Below are 21928 nucleotides of genomic sequence, written 5' to 3' on the forward strand. Positions count from 1 at the left end.
TGATTATAATGTTGAATTTTGTATGAACATTTTCAGTCATAGAGGACCTAATTTTTTTTGTAAAGTTCTGTCTAAAATGAACTGAGAGGGTCATAGTTTATATATTTTTTATTCTACATAATATTATTTTAGCAGTACAGTTCTGTATAGATATTCTGCTTTGAACTTTGTCTTCCACATTAAAAAATATATATATATAGATTTCAAAATAGGTATGGCAATAAGAATATGTACCACTAGGGGGCTCTCATCTTTTAATTATTTTATTGAGTTAAATAAGTAAATACATTTCAAATGTTTGTTAATGAATTGTTTCATTTATTTATCTTTACATTTAAAAATATATATCTTTATTGATTTCAGAGAAGAAGGGAGAGGGAGGGAGAGATAGAAACATCAGTGATGAGAGAGAATAATTGATTGGCTGCCTTCTGCATGCCCCCTACTGGGGATCGTGCCCGAAACCCAGGCATGTGCCCTTGACCGGAATCTAACCTGGACCCTTCAGTTCACAGGCCACCACTCTATTTGCTAAGCTAAACCAGCTAGGGCTATCTTTCTATTTTTAAACTCTAAAATTTTGCTTTGAGATGTTAAGACACTCTATGACTGAGAATTCCGAAAAGTTACGTTAGCTATACCTTCACAACTATTTTTCTTTACTGTTGTTTATAGTACATTAGGCTGTTGAGATAATTTGATTGTGATTGATGCATTTTTGTTTAATATTTAGGAGCACACAAAAAAGAGGAGAATCATTTGGAATCAGCAGAATAGGTAGCAAAATTAAAGGAGTATTCAAGAGCACCACCATGGAGGGAGCTATGTTACCTAATTATGGTTTAGCTGAAGGTGAAGATGATTTCGTAAGTAAACTTCAGACGTACAATAATATAAAAAATTGGATATGATTACTTGTTATTTTCCCTCTTTATCTTTCTTACTTCAGACTTCCTTTATATTCTCCGTTAGCAGAGTCACCTAAGACCATCAGAAAACACAGATATTTACATTACGATTCATTAACAGTAGCAAAATTACAGTTATGAAGTAGCAATGAAAATAATTTTATGGTTGGGGGTCACCACAACATGAGAACTGCATTAGAAAGGTTGAGAATCACTGCTTTAGATAATCCAGATATAGAATTTTAAAAATATATATATTTTATTAATTTTTTACAGAGAGGAAGGGAGAAGGATAGAGAGTTAGAAACATTGATGAGAGAGAAACATCAATCAGCTGCCTCCTGCACACCCACTGGGGATGTGCCCGAAACCAAGGTACATGCTCTTGAGCGGAATCGAACCTGGGACCTTTCTGTCCGCAGGCCAATGGCCTAGCCACTGAGCCAAACCTGTTAGGGCCAGATACAGAATTTTTTTTTTCTTTCTTTAAGCCTTGTTTTTCCTTAGAAGTGTGTAGGTAGAATAAAGACAGTATAACAGAGTAAGGAGTCTTTTTTTCAAAACAATGTTTATTTATATTTTTTAATTTTTAGTACAATCTCAATTTTTAAACTAATATAGAAAAGTAGAAAAAATTTAAAATACCACCCATAAGCCTATCACCCAATAACTTTTATTAACATTTTGGTGATTTTTCTTGTAAAAAAAAAGATCTATTCCTTTCTACTGCCATTGATTAGGCTATATTATATATATAGTTTGCTGTCCTGCTCTCTCCCTATTTAATACAATAACAAAAATTTTTTCTATGTTACTGTGAACTTCTCAACACATAATTTTTGTTGGGGAAGATGTACTTTTTATTTTTTGTTCTTCCTGATTACTTGAAATACAAGTTGTAAAAAGCTGAGTGAGTTCTCTTTTATAGAGGCACAGGAAATTTTTTATTAGAACCAAAGATAGTAATAATGGAAAGTAGGAGAAGAGGGCAAAGTAATCTCTAATACTCTGAAAAGAAAGGAAGGGGTGGTCCTGGCTAGTGTGGCTCAGTTGGTTGAGCATCATCCTGTGCACCTAAGGGTGACTGGCTCCATTTTAGCTGGTTAAACAAATTTTCTATTATTTTCCGATTCATTTTACTTTCTCTTCTCAGAAGCTAAATCCATGAACAAAATAAAAAATGCTACCCCCATACATCAGGTTCCAAACAGTAGACTGGGTATTTTCCCCACACATGCTATCTCAAAAAGCAACATCTATTATCTCTCTTTATAGTTTTATGTTTTTAGGTCTTGAGGACTTTTGTTTTCAACAGAATATTAAAAAGTCCCAAGATCACCAATGGTTTTATTGGAGATTATTGAAAGCCATTTTAGGACAAGAACAAAAAAAGGGTTAATTGCTAAGGGATTGTATGGGGAGGATAAGAATCACTTAAAAGAGAGGTGTGGGAAGAGAATAGACATGAGAGTGAAGGTAGGGTGCTAGAATTCTGGAAATAAATTTACTTCCACCATCAGTTTGCTCTGATTAGGCTATTTAGAATTTTCTTAAGTATTACCATCTTTGATTCATTGCCTTAAAAAGTGTGTTTATCTATAATATTTTTCCCCCTTTAACATGAGTCAGAGAACTTGGTGACCAGGTGTATAATAGATATACTAGGCCACTTCTGAGGTTCTCTTTCAGTTTAATAAGGTAGAGACAGTTTTTCCTTCTTTCTTTGTGTATATTTTGAGAACATATTTATTTTTAAAAAATAATTATTCTTCAAGTAATATTATAAAAATATTTATTGTTCTAAACATTTAATTTTGGTTAATATTTTAGAAACCAGGAGATTAAAAAACAATCTTAATTTTATAGAGGTAGGTCCCTTTCAGACCTCTTCTCTAATTTTATATTATTTAATGCTGCAGTAAGTACCTGTGCCTTTTCCCCAGTTTAAAAAATTTATTTGGAGTAAATACTTTTATTAGAAAAAAATTCCCAGAAATGAAATTACTTGGTTGAAACTGTTTTATGGTTTTTTATAAATATACAATGTCAAAAACGCTTTTTAGAAGGGTTGTGCCAGTATATTTAGTAACCAGCAATATGTACCACATATCCAATTTATCTGTATAACCTCCATACATGGCTGTTTACATTTATAAAATTTTATATCCCTAAATTAAAAAGTATTAGCACATTAATTTTTACTTTTTATTACAAAAATATTTTTTCTATATTTGTGTTTTTAATATTTTTTCCAATAATCTGAAGTTTCTATTTTCTATTGAATATTCACTTATAGGTGATGTAATAAAACATGGAGTTGATGCTGTTAACTTGTTATTTGTTATGTATATATTTTCAGTAGAAAATTTGATATCATCTAATCTCAAAATTATTAAAAGTTATAGAATTTATGTGGATATATTACTTTATAGTTGTATCTCAGGTCTGAAAGTCCTAGAAATATTACTTTTTTCCTGGTGGTTTTTTTTCTAGATTGAAGAAGGTATTGTTGTAATGGAAGATGATTCTCCAGTGGAAGCTGTGAGCACACCTAATACTCCCCGAAATCTTGCTGCATGGAAAATTAGTATTCCATATGTAGACTTTTTTGAAGATCCCTCCTCTGAAAGGAAGGACAAAAAGGAAAGGATACCTGTGTTTTGTATTGATGTTGAAAGGAATGATAGAAGAGCAGGTAGGAAGCTTTATGAGTACCTTTCATAAAAGATTCTGGTTAGTCTGTATTTATCAGGAATGACAAACATTTTGTCATTTATAACTATTGAATATGACTACATATCCAAAAGATATTTGTCTAGAACAGGAAATTGAATGAAAGCTTAGGATTTTCTAGGTTATCTCTATTACTAGTTAATTAATTAATTATTTTAATCAGCAAGATAGCTAACAACCCAACAAGGCATCTCTCTCTATATAAAACCCTAAGCAACTGTTATAACCTAGTTACCAGAACGCCTGGAACGACTGGTCAACCAGTTGCTATGATGTGCACTGACCACCAGGGGACAGATGCTCAATGTAGGACCTGCCCCCTAGTGGTTAGTGCATTCCCACAGCCAACCTCCTGTGGCTGGCCAACCTCTTATGGCCTCCCCCCGCAGCTGGCTAACCTCCATGGCTCCTCCCCCTGGCCGGCTGGCTCTCCTATTGGCCCTGATTGGGGGGGCCGGATGGCCAACCTCATGCAGTCCCTCCTCCTGGCTGACTGGCCCCCTGATAGGCTTCAATTCTTGGCCAAGCTGAGGGACCCCACCCATACATGAATTCGTGCACTGGGTCTCTAATATATGCATATATTGATATATTGTATGTATGTGAATATATATGCATACTATGCAAATTGACCAGATGGCAGAATGACTGGTAGCTATGATGTGCACTGATCACCAAGGGGCAGACTCTTGATGTAGGAGCTGCCCCCAGCCCACCTGCTGGCTAATATTTTGGTCCCTCCCCCTGGCTAGCAGGCTCGAATTGCCTGATGGGGAATGGGGAACTGGCAGGGTATGGTGGTGGATGTGGGCAGTGCTAGGCCAAGGTGGGTGGGAGCAAGTGGGACCCCGATCCCCCGCCAGTCGCCCCACACATAGAGGATAATTGGTGGCGGAGGGTGGCAGGTCTGGTGAGGGGCAGGAACTGATCAACCTCTAGGTTTCTCTCTCTGGTTGGCAGGCTCTGATAGTCCAATGGGGAACAGGGAACTGGGTGTGGGGCTGGCTGCCAACAGCCAGGGAAGATTGGCCCTGGTTGCAGGCCAGGCATAGGGACCCTGCCCGTGCACAAATTTCATGCCCTGGGCCTCTAGTTTTATATTATGTTCTTTTAACAGTTTTTGCTCTCATCATCATTAGCCATTATACTTAATTGGCTATTATTAATGCACATAGCACTATATCAGATATTATGTCAACTTAATTAAAACAGCATTTCTCTTCCATTGTTGTTGGCAAAATAGAACTGTGTAATTAATTACATCACATTTCTCCTCCATTGTTGTTGGCAAAATAGAACTGATAAAAATATATGATTAAACACAACTTTATAAGTTTTGTTCATGTTTTGCTATCTTTTTTTGTTGTTGTTGTTTTACACGTAGATTTTAATATTGAGTAAATAGCATCCATACGGAGTTTAACAGTCCCCACCCTAGCCTTTGTCCAAGAGGTGGGACATTCTTATAAACAAAAGTACGTCAAAGTTGGAAATGATGAACAGAAAGATAAAGTTGAACTCAAGAAGAGAAAAACTATCTGTGATGAAAGAAGGCCTAGGTAGGGGCCTGTGGTGGTTTGCAGGCCAGCCACGCCCCCTGGTGACCCAAGCAGAGGCCTTGGTACCTGGAGTTTATTTATCTTCTACAATTGAAACTTGTAGCTTGGAGCAGAGCCAAGCCTTCTGCTCACTCCATGACAGCAGCCATTTCTGTTGGGGTTTATGTATATTCTATAATTGAAACTTTGTAGCCTTAAATGGAGGCCAGGGCAGGCCAGGGTGTGTGGAAAGCTTGGCTTCCTCCATAGCCAAGGGCAACCCTAGCCTCCCACTCTTTCCAGCTCTGTGGCTGTCGCCATTTCTGTTTGGATTTGGGGTTTATGTATATTCTATAATTAAAATTATAGAATATACATATACATCTATAATTAAATATACATAATTAAAAATACATATACATTTATAATTAAAATTATATTCTATAATTATGTATATTCTATAATTAAAACTTTGTGGCCTTGAGTGGAGGCCTAGGCTGGCAAGGGAAGGCGGAAAGCTTGGCTTCCTCCATTGCATGGGAAACCCAAGCCTCCTTCCTGCTCTCTGTGACTGTAGCCATCTTGGTTGGGTTAATTTGCATATATACTCCTGATTGGCTGGTGGGTGTGATTTGTGGGTGTGGCTTCTGAGTGTAGCGGAGTGATGGTTAATTTGCATATTACTCTTTTATTAGATAGGATTTTTCATACAAACATTTATAATCCTACTTTTGTTTCACATTGTAGTTAATAAATGGGGGAACTGGAATTGGAATAGGCAGGCTGACCTGATTTATTCATTAATTTTTTCTTAGTCTTTAAATCATTAGTTCTTACTGTCCAATTTGGTAGCCACTGTTCACATATGGCAGTTAAAATTAGGTTATATTAAAATTTCAGTTCTTCACTTATTTTAGCCATATTTTAAGTGATCAATAGCTAATAGCTCCTGTATTTGTGCAGATATTATAGAACATTTACAGAATTTGCAGAATTCTATTGGATAGTGTGGTTCTATCCTATATAATAAAAGCCTAATATGCTAAGCGTTTGGACGTCTGGTTGGCCATTCAACCAATCAAAGCATAATATGCTAATGATATACTAAGGCCACTCAAGTGCTTGTTATGATGTGCACTGACCACCAGGGTGCAAGTAGTTGATTGGTTAACCAGCTACTATGATGTGCACTGAACACCAGGAGGCAAATGCTCTGACTGGTAAGTTAGCTTGCTGCTGGGGTCTGGCCAATTGGGACTAAGTGAAACGGGCTGACACTTTCTGGAGCCCTCCCGCAGCCTCCCTGGCTTTTCAACTTCCTACATCTCTCCCTGGCCCCGATTGTGTACTGATGGGGTCCCTCGGCCTGGCCTGCGCACTCTTGCAATACGGGCTGAGGGCCCCCCCCCCCCCCCCCGAGTGCATGAATTTTGTGCACTGGGCCTCTAGTACTGTATACTCAAAATTGACTACAAATTTTTTATGAAATACATCATTTTTGTGAAATTTAAAAAATAATTATAATTGAATAATTTTTGAAGTTGCTGTCAGCTCTATGATTCTGTTGCAGAAAATATATTTATTATTGAGATAACTTCATAAATAGGTGAATTTATCAAAGTTTTCTAAATAATTTAAAATTAAAATATGGGATAAAATACATTAATAGAGTGATAACAAGAAATAATAAATTATTAAGACTGGAATAATTTCCAGCTCTGTATACTTAAATGTTTTAAATACTGCATTCTATTAATAATAATAATGGTTTATAAAATGATTTATTACTCAGGGTGTGTTCATTCAATTTACAGTTGGGCATGAGCCTGAACATTGGTCTGTCTATAGAAGATATCTTGAATTCTATGTACTTGAATCAAAACTAACAGAATTTCATGGTATGTTGTTCTTTTTGTATAAAACATTACATTTCAGCCTTAGCTTTCTTGAAAGTTGTTGAGCCAGATTAATTTTTAAATTTTAAGTAATAGTAACAAGGAACTGTAATAGTGACATCTATGTACACTTGATAATAGGACATTCTGTTTTTATCTTAGTTCTGTTTGTTTATATTTTATTAATTCGTTGTTGCTATGTTATTTTTTTTGTTAATCCTCACCTGAGGATATTTTTCTAATTGATTTTTAGAGAGAATGGAAGGGAGGGGGAGAGACAGAGAGAGAGAAACATTGATGTGAGAGAGACTCATCAATTGGTTGCCTCCTGCACACAAGGGCCAGGGATTGAGCCTGCAACCAAGATACATGCCCTTGGCCAGAATTAAACCTGTAACTCTATCCACTGAGCCAAACCAGCTAGGGATATTTTATAAATTTTTATAGGACACATATATTGCTTTTCAAATAATAATATTAAAATGTAAAATATAGCTATTTTTAAACTATTTTTAAAAAGGTTTTCTTTCCAATATGATTTTTTTTAAAACTTGATGTATGGATAATTTAAACCAGACATTTCAGAGTTGCTCTTATTTTACCATTACCTTTCTTGGTAGACATGGCAAATGTTTTTTGGTGTAAGGGATGATGTTCCAACCAACTGAACCACCCAACCAGGGTCAAATATCTGGCAAATGTTTTAACTTAGTTTTTATATTTAGATATGGAAACCAAACTTATAGATGAATGTTTCTTTTGAGAATAGATCAATCAGAAAAGGAGAGCACTTTTTCTTTTTTGTTCTTTTCCCCTCCCAGTCTCTCCTATCTACCCACTTATATTAGTTAATAGCAGGGATATAATTATGAAGTATTTCCAGTCATTTTGTATGTAGGTTGGTGGGTTTGATTTATATATTCTGAATCCTTTTATTTTACAAAAGCTCTGTGTAATGTCCACTGATCCAAAATCAGGTTGGTTCAAAATTGAGAAGAGCAAGGAACCTTCTTTACCTTACTATAAGAGCAAATCCCATGATAAAGAGATTATAGGAAGCTAAAAATATGTAAGGTTCCACTCCATACTTTTGCCTTCATTTTGATGTTGTATTTGTCTTTAAATTATTTTCTCTTTGTCTCTGCCAATCTCATGCAATGCTATCATTGTCTTGTTCTTTCTCTGAGAACTTTTCCTTTAGTTTAGAGTTGAGAAAAGATCATATATCTTCATACTTTAAAATCCCAGATTAATCAAAGTTGGTTGGATTCCCAACAATATTCTTCCCTGTCGGTACTAAAATTTCCAGTCAGCCCTGTCTGAGAAAGTACATCCATGGTTTTTAAATTTTGTTTTTAAGCTGAAACCTGTTTGGCTGAGTGGATAGAGCGTTAGCCTGCGGACTGAAAGGTCTGGGTTTTATTCCGGTCAAGGGCATGTACCCTAGTTGCAGGCACATCCCCAGTGGGGGGTGTACAAAAGGCAGCTGATTGATGTTTCTCTCTAAATTGATGTTTCTAACTATCCCTCTCTCTTCCTCTCTGTAAAAAAAATCAATAAAATATATTAAAAAATTTTTTTTGTTTTTAAGCTTATATAGCATTGGCAATATAATTTTTTTTCCCATGAGAGAATAGGTATTTCTTTAGTAAGATTTTGTCTAATAAAATCTCCCTGGTTTTGAAATAATATCATGATAATTTTTTGAAGCTTTAAAAAAATATATAATATAGAAGGTTAAATATATCTATGTCAGTAAAAGAGTGGTGATATTTTGGATATCAATAGACTCAAGTTCTTTGGTTTGAATTCCTATGCTCTTTGGTTGTGCCAAGATTATTTAAAGGATAATGACACATCTCTACAAGGCAGCATTGTGGATATGAACTGGTTATAGTATATTATAAATTAGGTTTTTAAAGTAGAAGCAGAATATAGTAATAACTTTCATATATATTAATTTCAGGCACATTTCCTGATGCCCAGCTTCCTTCCAAGAGAATCATTGGTCCTAAAAATTATGAGTTCTTAAAGTCAAAGAGAGAAGAATTTCAAGAATATTTACAGGTAGAGCACTAACTTAATTTAGAACATTGCTTGCTAATCACAGCATTCTCCGATTTGGTTTTTTTTTTTTTAATGAGTATTTGCTTTATAAATACTCATCAATGTCGATTTCTAAAATTGTTTTATTTAAATTTTTTATGTGAAGATAAATTATTGTCAAGAGTATATTTGAAAAAAAATTATAACTAATGAAATACCAGTTATTTTCCTAGAAGAAAGAAAATCTTATGTTAGGCTTAGTTTTGGTGTGGGAAATTAAAAGAAAGAAACAAAAACTTTGGTGTAAAAGATTAAATATATTCTAAGAATACTAAATAGTTTTTGTATTTTTCTCTTATTCTCTGATTTTTTTTTTTGTTCAGCACTTCTGAACTTCAGAATCTTCCCTCCTGTTTATTCCTTCTTTTTCTTTTTAAATTTGAAGATGTTTTTCCAGTTTCTTGGGATATCCTGACTCTCCACTATTTACCACTTCTAAGTGGTAAATAGTGTGTGATCATTGTGTGATCATTGTGTTATGTAAACAATGCAACTGCTATTTTTTCGTTATTGGTACATTCAGCTTAAAAGTTACTTTCTTGAGATTTCTCTAAAATTAATAACTATCTTTCTTTAATCAAGTGTATAGTGTCAGAGTGAATATTTCTGTTCTATTTTTTTAAAACATCTTTTTTATTTGGACATGCACTTTTGTCGTTTTTATTAAGTGTTAACCCAGTTAAATTTGGTTACTTTATAGCCAAAAATAAGTACTTTATAAAGTAAAAATATTCAACAGTATAAAGAGGTATTTAAATTTTATTTTCTGATTTGAACTTTTGAATACTTTAACTCAGAAAGCATTTTTTTACATAATTCTTTTGGTGGTATAAAAATTGAATATGAATTAATTAATTACTTACTACAAGGATATTTGAACACAACACAGAGTAGTGTTAACCTGTGTCTTTACTGATATCATTAACCATTACTTGAACCAATTACTTCTTTCTGAGAACTCTAGAGTATCTAATTCTAGAAGAAATACTTTCTGGTAATATGGAGTTAAATTTTACATTACTGGTAGTTTGTCTAATACAGGTAGGGTAAAAGTAGGTTTATAGTTCTATGGAAAATGATACAATAATTAATAAGTAATAATACAACAATAAACTGTTTTGTGTACTTACAACTGTATACCTGCTTTTGCCCAACCCTATAGATTTCTGCTCATTAAGTTTTGGGACTCTTTTGTTACAAAACTGAATATTAGGCAAGATTGGGTTAGTTTGGCTTTAAAGTTTTGGTTATATTCTTACAAGTCAGTATGTCTTGTAAAAATATAGGAAGTCTGGGCAACAGATTTTCCAAGTTATTCAACATTTCCACATTTAGTTTTTGCTAACTTCTTATGCCAACTTCTTTTAATTATCAAGATAGTTGTATGATGTTGTAATAATTGTTTTATAGTTGAAAAACAGAGAAATAATATTAGCTAATGTTTAATTTTCCTTTCTATGTATCAGGTAGGCACTAAATGCTTTATACAATAACCTTATAAAGTAGGTAGTGTTATTTGCATTTTATGCTTGCAATAACTGACTCTTAGGCAATCTAGGAACTTTTCTAGGGACACCAAGCTATCACATAGAAGAATCAGAATTAAAACCCATTCATGTCTGACTGTAAGGTTGAGGGCTTATTTGCTATATGATGAGACTGTTCTTTCTATAAATATAGTTTTATTATTATTATTTTTAAATATATTTTTATTGATTTCAGAGAGGTGTGGGGAGAGGGAGAGAGATAGAAACATCCATGAAGAGAGAGAATCATGGATTGACCACCTCCTGCACTCCCCCTGCTGGGAATTGAGCCTGTAACCCAGGCATGTGCTCTGACCAGGAATTGAACCTGTGACCTCCTGGTTCATAGGTTGATGCTGAACCACAGAACCATGCCAGCTGGGCCATAGTTTTATTATTATTCTGAATATCAAATAGCTTTTGAGGATTTAAAATTGCTTTCTTGGTTTAAAAATTATTTTAAAATAGTTTTAATTATCCTTCTAGATATTTAAACTTTTTTCTTATTTTATTCATTCAAGAAACTTCTACAGCATCCAGAGCTGAGCAATAGTCAACTTCTGGCAGATTTCCTCTCCCCCAATGGTGGAGAAACACAATTTCTTGATAAGATACTACCAGATGTAAATCTTGGTAAGTTGAATTAGAGAATCATATATAAGAGGATAAACATAAAAGAATCAGCATTTTCAGGTTAATTTAGAAAAAGGGTTCATGTAATGAAGGACTTCTTATACACTGTTAGTAGGAATATAAGGTAGAAACCACTTGGAAAAAAGTTTGGTATAAAACTAAATGACCCAGCAGTTCCTTTGTGCAATATATATACCCATCTATATATATATATATACACGGTAAAAGACTAATATGCAAATTGTTCCTGCCTAAGTTTGACCGGGAGACCGATTGTTCACTATGACATGCGCTGATCACCAGGGGGTGATGCGGAACAAAGGAAGGCTCTGGTGAGCAGCTGGAAGACCCCGATTGGCCCTGATCGCTCTAAGGACCCTATCTGTGCACTGGGCCTCCAGTATATTCATATTTAAGAATGTTCATAGCAGCAATGTTTATAATAGCCCAAACTGGAAATAATACAAATGTTCATCAGCAATAGAATGGACAGATAAATTATGGTAGATTCATAAAATTAATACTTATAGCAGCGATCCTATAGCATGTAGCTTGTTGCAGTAGTGTTGATAATTTTAAAAACATTGAATTAAAGAAGCAAGACACAAAATAATATATACAGCATGACTTCTTTTATGTAAAGTTAAATATAAACCAAGCTAATATAATCTGGAAAAGTTTAAATAAAATTGTTAAAGATACTAATGGAAAAAAAGAAGTATTTCTCAATATATTTTAGCTAATTTAATCAAGTCTATATAGACCTAAAAGAATTAGTTAAATATTACAAGTAGGCATTTAGCTTTTATCTGTATTTCTATCTCTTCAAATGAATATATTTAGTTGAGTCAACATATTTAGTATGTGTGTGTGTTTGAGGTTTCTTCTAATCAGGGGGAAATGTGAGGGCATAGTATAGGGCAGTGGTCGGCGAACTCATTAGTCAACAGAGCTAAATATCAACAGTACAAAGATTGAAATTTCTTTTGAGAGCCAAATTTTTATTACAGTGGTGCCTCGCATAAAGAACGCCTCGCACAGCGAACGCTGCACACAACGAACTTCGTTTCATGATTCATACAACGAACTTCGTTTCACACAACGAAGTCGCCCGAGCTTCCACGACCGCTTTGCCCGAGCTTCCACGACTGCTTCGCCCGAGCTTCCACGATCGCTGCCGATGTATTGCATCCTTCCGCGCAGGCACTGCAGGCAGTCGTTAGTCACTGCGCTTAACTTAAGCACGTATCGCGGCAATCGTTCTTCATTACGAATTAAATCACGCACGTATCACGGCAGTCATCCTTTTAAGTTAAACTCAATATTTTTTTTATATCATGGCTTCTAAAAAAAGCAGGAAGGTGATTTCTGTTGAAATGAAACAGGAAATAATTAGAAGGAGTGAATGTGGGGTAAAACAGTGTGACCTCGTCAAAGAGTTTGGCCTCAGCAAGACCACCATTTTCACCATTTTGACAAATAAGGATGCAATCAAATCAGCCAAAGTAGCCAAAGGAGTATCAAAACTATTTCATGAAAAACATAGGTCTTCAATCCACGAGGAAATGGAGAGGCTATTAGCGATTTGGATTAAGGACAGGCAGGTGAAAGGTGATGTAACAACCCAAGATATTATCTGTCACAAAGCCAAGAGAATTTATGACGATCTAAAGAAAAACGTCCCTGGAAGTAGCAGCAATCAAGATAATGAAGAAGAATTCAAAGCCAGCAGGGGGTGGTTTTTTAGATTTAAGAAAAGGTGTGGAATCCACAGCGTTACTATGCATGGTGAGGCTGGCAGTGCTGACAAGAAAGAAGCAGAAAAGTTCTCTATTAACTTTCAAAAATGTATTAAGGATGAAGGATACTGCCCACAACAAGTGTTCAATGCCGATGAAACGGGTCTTTTCTGGAAAAGAATGCCGAGCAGAACCTTCATTACAAAAGAGGAGAAGAAATTGCCAGGACACAAAGCCATGAAGGACAGACTTACCCTTATGTTTTCGTCTAATGCCAGCGGAGACCTCAAGATCAAACCTCTATTGGTTTATCACTCTGAAAATCCAAGAATTTTCAAGAAAAATCACGTTATTAAGTCCAAACTGCCCGTCCATTGGAAGTCCAATCAAAAAGCCTGGGTGACCCAAGTTATCTTCAACGAATGGATTCTGGAAACCTTTGCTCCTGCCGTGAAGAAATTCTTGCTGGAAAAAGAACTGCCGCTCAAAGCCCTTCTGATACTTGACAATGCCCCTTCTCACCCAAAAGACCTAGAGGAAATATTGCAGGAAAATTATCCTTTTATCAAGGTGCAGTATTTGCCACCAAACACCACATCCATTCTTCAGCCAATGGATCAGCAAGTTATTGCGAACTTTAAAAAACTCTACACTAGAGCCCTCTTTAATAAGGTGTTTGAAGAATGCGAGTTTGGTGGAGACAATATGACTGTCCGAAAGTTTTGGAAGGAGAAATTTGATGTCCTTATGGCAATACGACTTATACAGAAGGCCTGGGAAGAATTGTCACAAAGGACCCTCATTTCTGCTTGGAAGATGCTTGTGCCTTCGTGGACCCAGGAAGATGCAGTAGTTGATGACACAGAAGTGGTGAAGGACATCATCACAGTGGCCCAAAGGTTGGAATTAGAGGTAGAGGAAGAGGATGTAGAGGAGCTTATTGAGGAACACGAAGAAGAGCTGACAACTGAAGAGCTCCAAGCACTTCTGGTCCAGCAACAGGACAATGCTCAAAGGGAAGCATCATCTGATAACGAGGAGCAACAATCAAACAATCAACCAATCCCAACTGCTGACATCAAGAACATCCTGGTCAAATGGAAAGCAGTTCAGGAGTTTACCAATGCCCACTATCCGGATTCAGCTGAAGCAAACAGGATCAACGATCTTTACTCCGATACTCTTGTCCGTTATTTCCGGCAGATGTTGGAGAAAAGAGAAAAACAAACGACTTTGGACAGGTTTTTCATGAAACCATCGGCCAAAAAGCAGAAAATGGATGAAGATGTGCAAGATTCGGTAGACTCTACTTAGTCTGTCTTAAAATTAAAAAAATGTGTGTGTTTTTTTTTTTTTTAAATTATGTTTTTAGATGTATCTAAATAAAAATAATAACAAAAAATTTATCTTTTTTTATGTCATCTTAGCATATTTTATGCTACAGAACGAATTATTTTTTTTAACATGTATTGTTATGGGGAAACACGTTTCACATAACGAACTTTTCGCATAACAAACCTGCTCCTGGAACGAATTAAGTTCGTTGTGTGAGGCACCACTGTATTTATTATTTATTTTTATTGATTTTTTTACAGAGAGGAAGGGAGAGGGATAGAGAGTTAGAAACATCGATGAGAGAGAAACATCGACCAGCTGCCTCTTGCACACTCCCTACCGGGCATGTGCCCGCAACCAATGGACATGCCCTTGACAGGAATCAAACCTGAGACCCTTCAGTCCGCAGACCGATGCTCTACTACTGAGCCAAATCGGTTTTGGCGAGAGCCAATTTAAAAAAAAAAATATATATATTTTATTGAGTTTTTATAGAGAAGAAGAGAGAGGGATAGAGAGCTAGAAACATCTATGAGAGAGAAGCATCGATCAGCTGCCTCCTGCACATCCCCCACTGGGGATGTGCCCGCAACCAAGGTACATGCCCTTGACTGGAATCGAACCTGGGACCTTTCAGCCCACAGGCCGACGCTCTATCCACTGAGCCAAACCGGTTTCAGCTAGAGAGAGCCAAATTTTTTAAACTTAAACTTCTTCTAACGCCACTTCTTCAAAATAGACTCACCCAGACTGTGGTATTTTGTGGAAGAGCCACACTCAAGGGGCCAAAGAGCCACATGTGGCTCTCGAGCCGTAGTTTGCCGACCACGGGATAGGGGATAGAATTGGGTAGACCTGGTTACTGAAGGTTTGATTGAAGGAGAAGAAATGTTCAGAGTGAACCGGGTCTCTATTTAAACAACTGGATGAATGCTGTTACTTGCTGATACAGGGAATAAATTAAGAGCAGTTCTGAACTTGCTGAGTTTATAAGATTTTAATTGATGTCTTATAAGTCAGGAGAGGCCAAGAGATAGGCAAGGAGTAGATTTGAATGTTATTTGAAATAAGATTGAGCAAATCATTTGGCTCACAAAGAGCATGTACTAGAGAGAAAAGTGTAGAATGAAGCCCTGTAATTTAAGGACATTTGGAAATTCTAAGAGGGAGGAGTAGTTTATGGGGCTACCAAAGAGAAACAGCCTGATTGGATGGTTTGCATACTGTAGAACAATTTCAGTTTTTAATTTCTATTTATTATCTCTCTCCCTATTGCCATACGTCTACTTTTTTTTTTTCTAAATTGAAAGAAATTTAAGTCCTATTTATCAACTTTGATTTATTTTTGCAATCATTTCTAAATGGTTGAGAAAATCTTAAGAAATTTGGCATTTTATAACATGGGAACCTAGAGATAAAATCAAGAAGAAATTTTGAATTAGAATGTATTTAATTGAAAATATAGAATATAAATTACTCAAATAGCTAATTTAAATGTAGATTTTAAAACTTTTTTCTTTTGACGACCTTTTATATACTTTTATTTAACCTTTATATATTCATCATTGTTTAAAATCTTTTGAAAATATTTAAAAAAATATATATTTTATTGATTTATTTTATTTTATTTATTTATTTATTTATTTTTTTTTTTACAGAGAGGAAAGGAGAGGGATAGAGAGTTAGAAACATCAATGAGAGAGAAACATCAATCATCTGCCTCCTGCACACTCCCCACTGGGAATGTGCCTGAAACCAAGGTACATGTCCTTCACTGGAATCTAACCTGGACACTTTAGTCTGCAGTCTGATGCTCTATCCACTGAGCCAAACCGGCCAGGGTGAAACATTAAAAAAAGACATATTTCATTGAATTTTTTACAGAGAGGAAGGGCGAGGATTAGAGAGAAACATCAATGAGAGAGGAAAATCAATCAATTGTCTCCTGCTCACCCCTGACTGGGGATGTGCCCGAAACCAAGGTACATGCCCTTGACCGGAATCGAACCTGGGATCCTTCAGTCTGCAGGCAGATGCTCTATCCACTGAGCCAAACTGGTTAGGGCTGAAAATGTTTTTTATGGAAAATTTAAAATATACAAAAAGCAGAGAAATTTGAATAAGGCACTCTCTATTTTATTCCAACAGTTATCAATACTTTTCTTGTTTTGTCTTTTTCTCCACCCCCGAATCCAATTAAATTATTTTACAGTGAATTCCAAATGTTGTATATATAAATAGTTAAGTTTACCATAGTTATTGTAGATTTCTGTTAAGTGTGAAGAGGTCAATTATAAATATTTCTTATTATTTTACTTTTTACTTGACAGCTGAGTATTTAAAATTACATAGTGAAGTATTCATATAAACAATTAATATTTTATTTTTAATTGCAGGGAAAATTATAAAGTCTGTTCCTGGAAAACTAATGAAAGAGGTAAATAACTAATTTATGTGTTTTCTATAATGTAATAGTTAAAAGCATATTTAAATATTAATACATCTTAATGGGCTATGTGATATTAAAAATCATAATCTTAATTTTTGATTTTCATACTGCGATCTCTGTATTACCACAGAAAGGTCAGCATTTGGAACCTTTCATCATGAATTTCATTAATTCCTGTGAATCTCCAAAGCCTAAGCCATGTAAACCAGAACTGACCATTCTCAGTCCTACTTCAGAAAACAACAAGAAGGTACTGAACATTACCTTAAAGAGACTTAAGTTTGAAGTTGTCTTACTTGAGATGACTTTTCCATTAGAGGGAGAATCCTGTGTTAATGAAATGGATAGTATTTTTAATTTTTTTTATATGGAGATCAGTTGTACAGTATAAGGAGGATATTGTGAATAGTTGCTTGGTTATTTCTTTGACAGGTTAAATATTTATTTGCAAACTTCTATCATTTCTATGTTTGGGTTTTGTTTTTTTAATTCTCACCCAAGGCTATTTTTTCCATTGACTTCTAGAGAGAGTGGAAGTGGGGGAAATTAGGAGAGGGGAGAGAGAAAGAGAGAGAGAGAGAAACATTGCTATGAGAGAGACACATTGACTGGTTGCCTCACACACACACCTCTAAAGGGGTTGGGGAATGAATGGGGTTGGGGAATGAACTGCAACTGAGGTACGTGTCCTTAACAGGGAATTGAACCCATGACCCTTTGGTTCAAGGGCTGATGTTGTAAACCACTAAGCAACCAGTCAGGGCTGGGGGACTTTTAAAAAATATATATATTTATTGATTTTAGAGAGGGGGTGTTCAGGATGGAGCTGATTGATGTTTCTTTCTTATAGAAACATCATTGATGTTTCTAACTCTTTATTCCTCTCTGTAAAAAATCAATAAAATGTATTTTTAAAAAATGGTTTTCTGAGTTTATAAATCACCAACTTCCAATGATCAAGAAATTACTTGCTAGAAGGTATTTATGTTTATTTGATGGTATTACTAATGTTAATAGTTTATAAAGTATCTTATCTATTCATTAAACAAATATTTTATTGCGTGCCTGCTATTGAGTGTTAGGCACTGGGAATAGATATTCCCTATCTGTAAGTAGCTCAGTTTAGTATCAGAGTAGGGTCCAGTCTGGGGACCATCTTCTCTCCCAAAACACCTTCATTTTTGTTGTTATTATAACTTTATTGTTGGTTAAAAGAAATAGAGTTGATTTTTGTGTTTTGATTTTTAATTCATTAATTTTGCAAGACTCGTATTAAGTTTAGTAATAAATTTATTAATGGTTTTAAATTTACAAACTTATCTGCAAATGATGGCAGATTTTATTTCAATTATGGCTAGGACCTGCTATATAAAGGGAGTGATTTTATTGTTTTACCATGAAATAGTACATTTTTTTATAGATATCCTTTATTGGGGTTTAGGAAGTTTACCTTTTTGTTTATCCTATCCTTGTTGGTTTTAAAAAATATATATATATTTTATTGATTTTTTACAGAGAGGAAGGGAGAGAGATAGAGAGCTAGAAACATCAATGAGAGAGAAACATCAACCAGCTGCCTCTTGCATACCGCCTACTGGGGATGTGCCCGTAACCAATGTACATGCCCTTGACCGGAATCGAACCTGGGACCTTTCAGTCCGCAGACCGACGCTCAACCACTGAGCCAAACCGGTTTCAGCCCTTGTTGGGTTTTGGTATTGAGTTAGATTTACCTTTTTCTTTTAGCTGGTAGAGTTATTAGAATTTTTAGTTTTTTAAATAATTGATGGAATTTGTTGGTAAAGTCATCTAGATCTTGAGTTTTGTTCATAGGAACATTTTTTTACAGCTAGATTTAATTTTTTTAATGATTATAATCTTTAGGTTTATTATTTTATGAATTACTTTTTGATAGGTTATATTTTTCAACGAATTTTCCATTTTATCTAAAACTGAAAATCTTTTGGCCTAAAGTTGTCAATAATACTCTTTTTATTCTCTATGACATCATCAGTTATGTCCCCTTTTGTTTGTGTCTTCTTTTTCTTATCTTTTTTTTTAAACAGTCATGCCTAACGTTTTGTCCTTTGGCTTTGTTGATCTTTTCTAACTTTTTTTAGTTTTTTAATATCTATTATTTGATTATTATTATTGAGAATAGACACCTTTTACATAGTTTGGGGGTAAATAGAGTTAATATTTAGTAGAATTTCCTCATTCATAATTCTTTGTATCTTTGTTTCCCCCCCCCACATTAATCAAAGTCTTATCTCTTTATTATTTCAACATTTACTTTAGCTTTTCAATGACCTGTTTAAGAATAATGCAAATCGTGCTGAGAACACAGAAAGAAAACAAAATAAGAATTACTTTATGGAGATGATGACTGTAGAAGGAGTTTATGATTACCTCATGTACGTAGGTAAGACGGATGTGATTACTTTTAAAATACGTTTTTCATTCATGAATTATATTTCTTATATGATGCAAATTAATGCTCTTAAGTATTGCCTATTATAATATTTTTAAAAATTAAAATTACTTTCTTTTAAGAATTCAATACAATTTGCCTTGGACATATTAAAGTTTACTGGTGTTAACAAATAAAATATAGGTCATTTGTGTTTTTTTATATTGGAAAATGTCAAAATATATATCTTAAATGAAGTATTCCATGTGATCCTTTCAGGACGAGTAGTTTTCCAAGTTCCTGACTGGCTTCATCATCTCTTAATGGGCACTCGAATCCTCTTTAAAAACACCCTGGAAATGTATACTGACTACTATATTCACTGTAAATTAGAACAGTTATTTCAGGAGCATCGTTTGGTCTCACTTATAACACTTCTCAGAGGTTTGTATTTTCTCGTGTTTGTTTTGTGTTTTGTGTGCTCTTGATTTCAATTAGATCTAAAAGAGGGAGAAGTCTTGTTTTTATTTGGTTTATTAATTTTTCTTCTATGAGGAAATACATACTTGGTGTAAAATAAGTGAAAATTCCAGCATTTATTTTTCTCTTCTCAGATGCTGTATTTCGTGAAAACACTGAACCTCGCTCTCTCCAAGACAAGCAAAAACGAGCAAAACAGACTTTTGATGAAATGATGAATTACATTCCAGGTATAATACTTAAGAAGTAGTTTAATATAGATAAACACCACTTTGAAGTGAAATGTATAGTTATTATTAAAGCTAATTTTTACCCTGAGTTTTCATTTTAGAAATAGTTATAAGGGCCAATTAAAATTAATTCATTTGTTAAATAAAATTTGGTTTTATGATGATAGAACTAAGAACTTTAAGACAAGGCTATTTCCATGCATGCAAATAGGTTCTTTTAATAATATCTTATCATCAGAGTAATCAGTGACATGTTTGTGAGACAGAGTCCTGCTGTCCACTTTACCATGAGAAGAGCTATACTAGTGTGTATGACTAGAAAGTCAAGATTCATTCCAAATTTATTGAACACCTTCCATGCACCAGACACTGTGCAGAAGGCAAGGGATAAAAAACTATACTTGGATAGCTCTCAAGTCTAGCAGGAAGACAGACATGCAGTCAAAACATACATGTGATAATAGAGTCATATGTCTTAAAGGGAGAGGATGATCACCTCTCCCATAAAGGAGGTAGGCTCAGGCCACTAAGTAAGTGAATGATAGTCCCTCTTACTGAGATGGGAAATACAAGGAAGAAACGTCAAGGGGTCAGAGCAGAGGACACTGGTTAGCTGTCCAAGTTTGGGAATTGGAGGAATGATGGGACTAGGAAAGAGATGTGGTAGTCATGTGTGAGGGATAATAATGCCTAGAGAGAAAATATAGAATAAGATTCAGAGAGCTTAGGACTGTACCTTACAGAATTCTCATTATTGAAAAGTTAGTCCCAGAATAGTAGTTCTGCTTCTCTGTGTGAAGACAATTAAGTTAAATCTCTGGTCTGAATGTAAAAGTGAATGAAAGCTATTTTTGAGTAAGTCTTCCTAGGTAAATGATGAAATAATTTCTTACCTGTTTCATAATATGATATAGCATTCATGGTTTTAACAGTCTTTAGTTTTGCTATTCAGGAACAACATGGAAAGCCAATGAATGTAATAATTTCTTATTTTGCTGAGGCACAATTTGAATCACATCTACTTGAAGATTTTCATTTGGGAAGGAGAAGTTTAGCTAGTGAGTAAGCTTAGCATGTTATTCTGTTGTCCTTTACTCCTCATTTTTTAGTGACTTCTGAAGGACCTGAAAGGATCACTTATTTTTGTCTATTATGCTCCAGGCATATTAACTTGGAAATTCTATTTAGCATTGGTGAATTAGAGGACTAAAAAACATCCATATTGGATTACTTACATAGCTTAAAAATATCAAGGATCTGCTATGCATCTTGTAAATCAAATTTGGCCTTTGCCTCTTAGGGTTAGATTTACCTCATAGAAACAAACATGAACTGAGAATTTTCTATGAGCAGCATTAACAGTTCCATGATGATTGGGGGATGGGACAAATATTTGAGCAACTTATTTACTTATGAATGATTTTCTTTTCCTGTTTTGGGGAAAACATTCAGCAGATATTTTAATAAGGACTGACACTTGAGTAATAAGTGACACATGACACTTCCTGGATCCTAAATTAATGTTTAAACATTTCCTAAAAGGATTGTTCTATGGGATGGATAATAGTAATTATGCAATTTGTACAGAATCAAAGTGGCCATATTCATTTAGGAAAGTCTACTAGTATGTTAAAAATTAAATTAAAACTTTTTTCTGATATATAGATTAAAAGTAGAGGCCATCCTCTTTCCACTGTGCAGAAATAGCTATGTGCACCAGTTGGTGTTAATTCTCACAGACATTTTTCTGTGCATTTCTATGTGTGTATGCACAAATGTATAGATATACTTTTAGGATTTTATTTTGTTTTCCCTGAATGGAATAATATAATATGTATTATTTTAAAACTGTCTTTTATCCCTTAATAGTATAGACAGATTTCTTTACATCCATATGCTTGCAGTATGCTTTGTGCATTATGGATCTCCAAAAGGAGGATACCTAG

The 21928-nt window shown here is 34.7% G+C and overlaps 1 protein-coding gene across 11 annotated transcripts in view; it reads left to right on the forward strand.

The window, feature by feature from the left end:
* Window positions 1–21928, forward strand: part of SNX14 (sorting nexin 14) — a 60638-nt gene that overhangs the window by 35909 nt on the left and 2801 nt on the right. For all 11 annotated transcript variants that reach the window (XM_036413884.2, XM_036413878.2, XM_036413877.2 and 8 more), the window contains 10 exons: window positions 734–866; window positions 3402–3603; window positions 6994–7077; window positions 9041–9141; window positions 11228–11339; window positions 16810–16850; window positions 16993–17112; window positions 19161–19284; window positions 19552–19716; window positions 19887–19982. In XM_036413884.2, the coding sequence (XP_036269777.1) occupies window positions 734–866; window positions 3402–3603; window positions 6994–7077; window positions 9041–9141; window positions 11228–11339; window positions 16810–16850; window positions 16993–17112; window positions 19161–19284; window positions 19552–19716; window positions 19887–19982 (1178 nt within the window). The remainder of the gene's footprint in view (window positions 1–733; window positions 867–3401; window positions 3604–6993; window positions 7078–9040; window positions 9142–11227; window positions 11340–16809; window positions 16851–16992; window positions 17113–19160; window positions 19285–19551; window positions 19717–19886; window positions 19983–21928) is intronic.

The sequence above is a fragment of the Pipistrellus kuhlii genome, unplaced genomic scaffold (genome assembly GCF_014108245.1).
Source record: "Pipistrellus kuhlii isolate mPipKuh1 unplaced genomic scaffold, mPipKuh1.p scaffold_m20_p_5, whole genome shotgun sequence".
Taxonomy (NCBI): Eukaryota; Metazoa; Chordata; class Mammalia; order Chiroptera; family Vespertilionidae; genus Pipistrellus; species Pipistrellus kuhlii.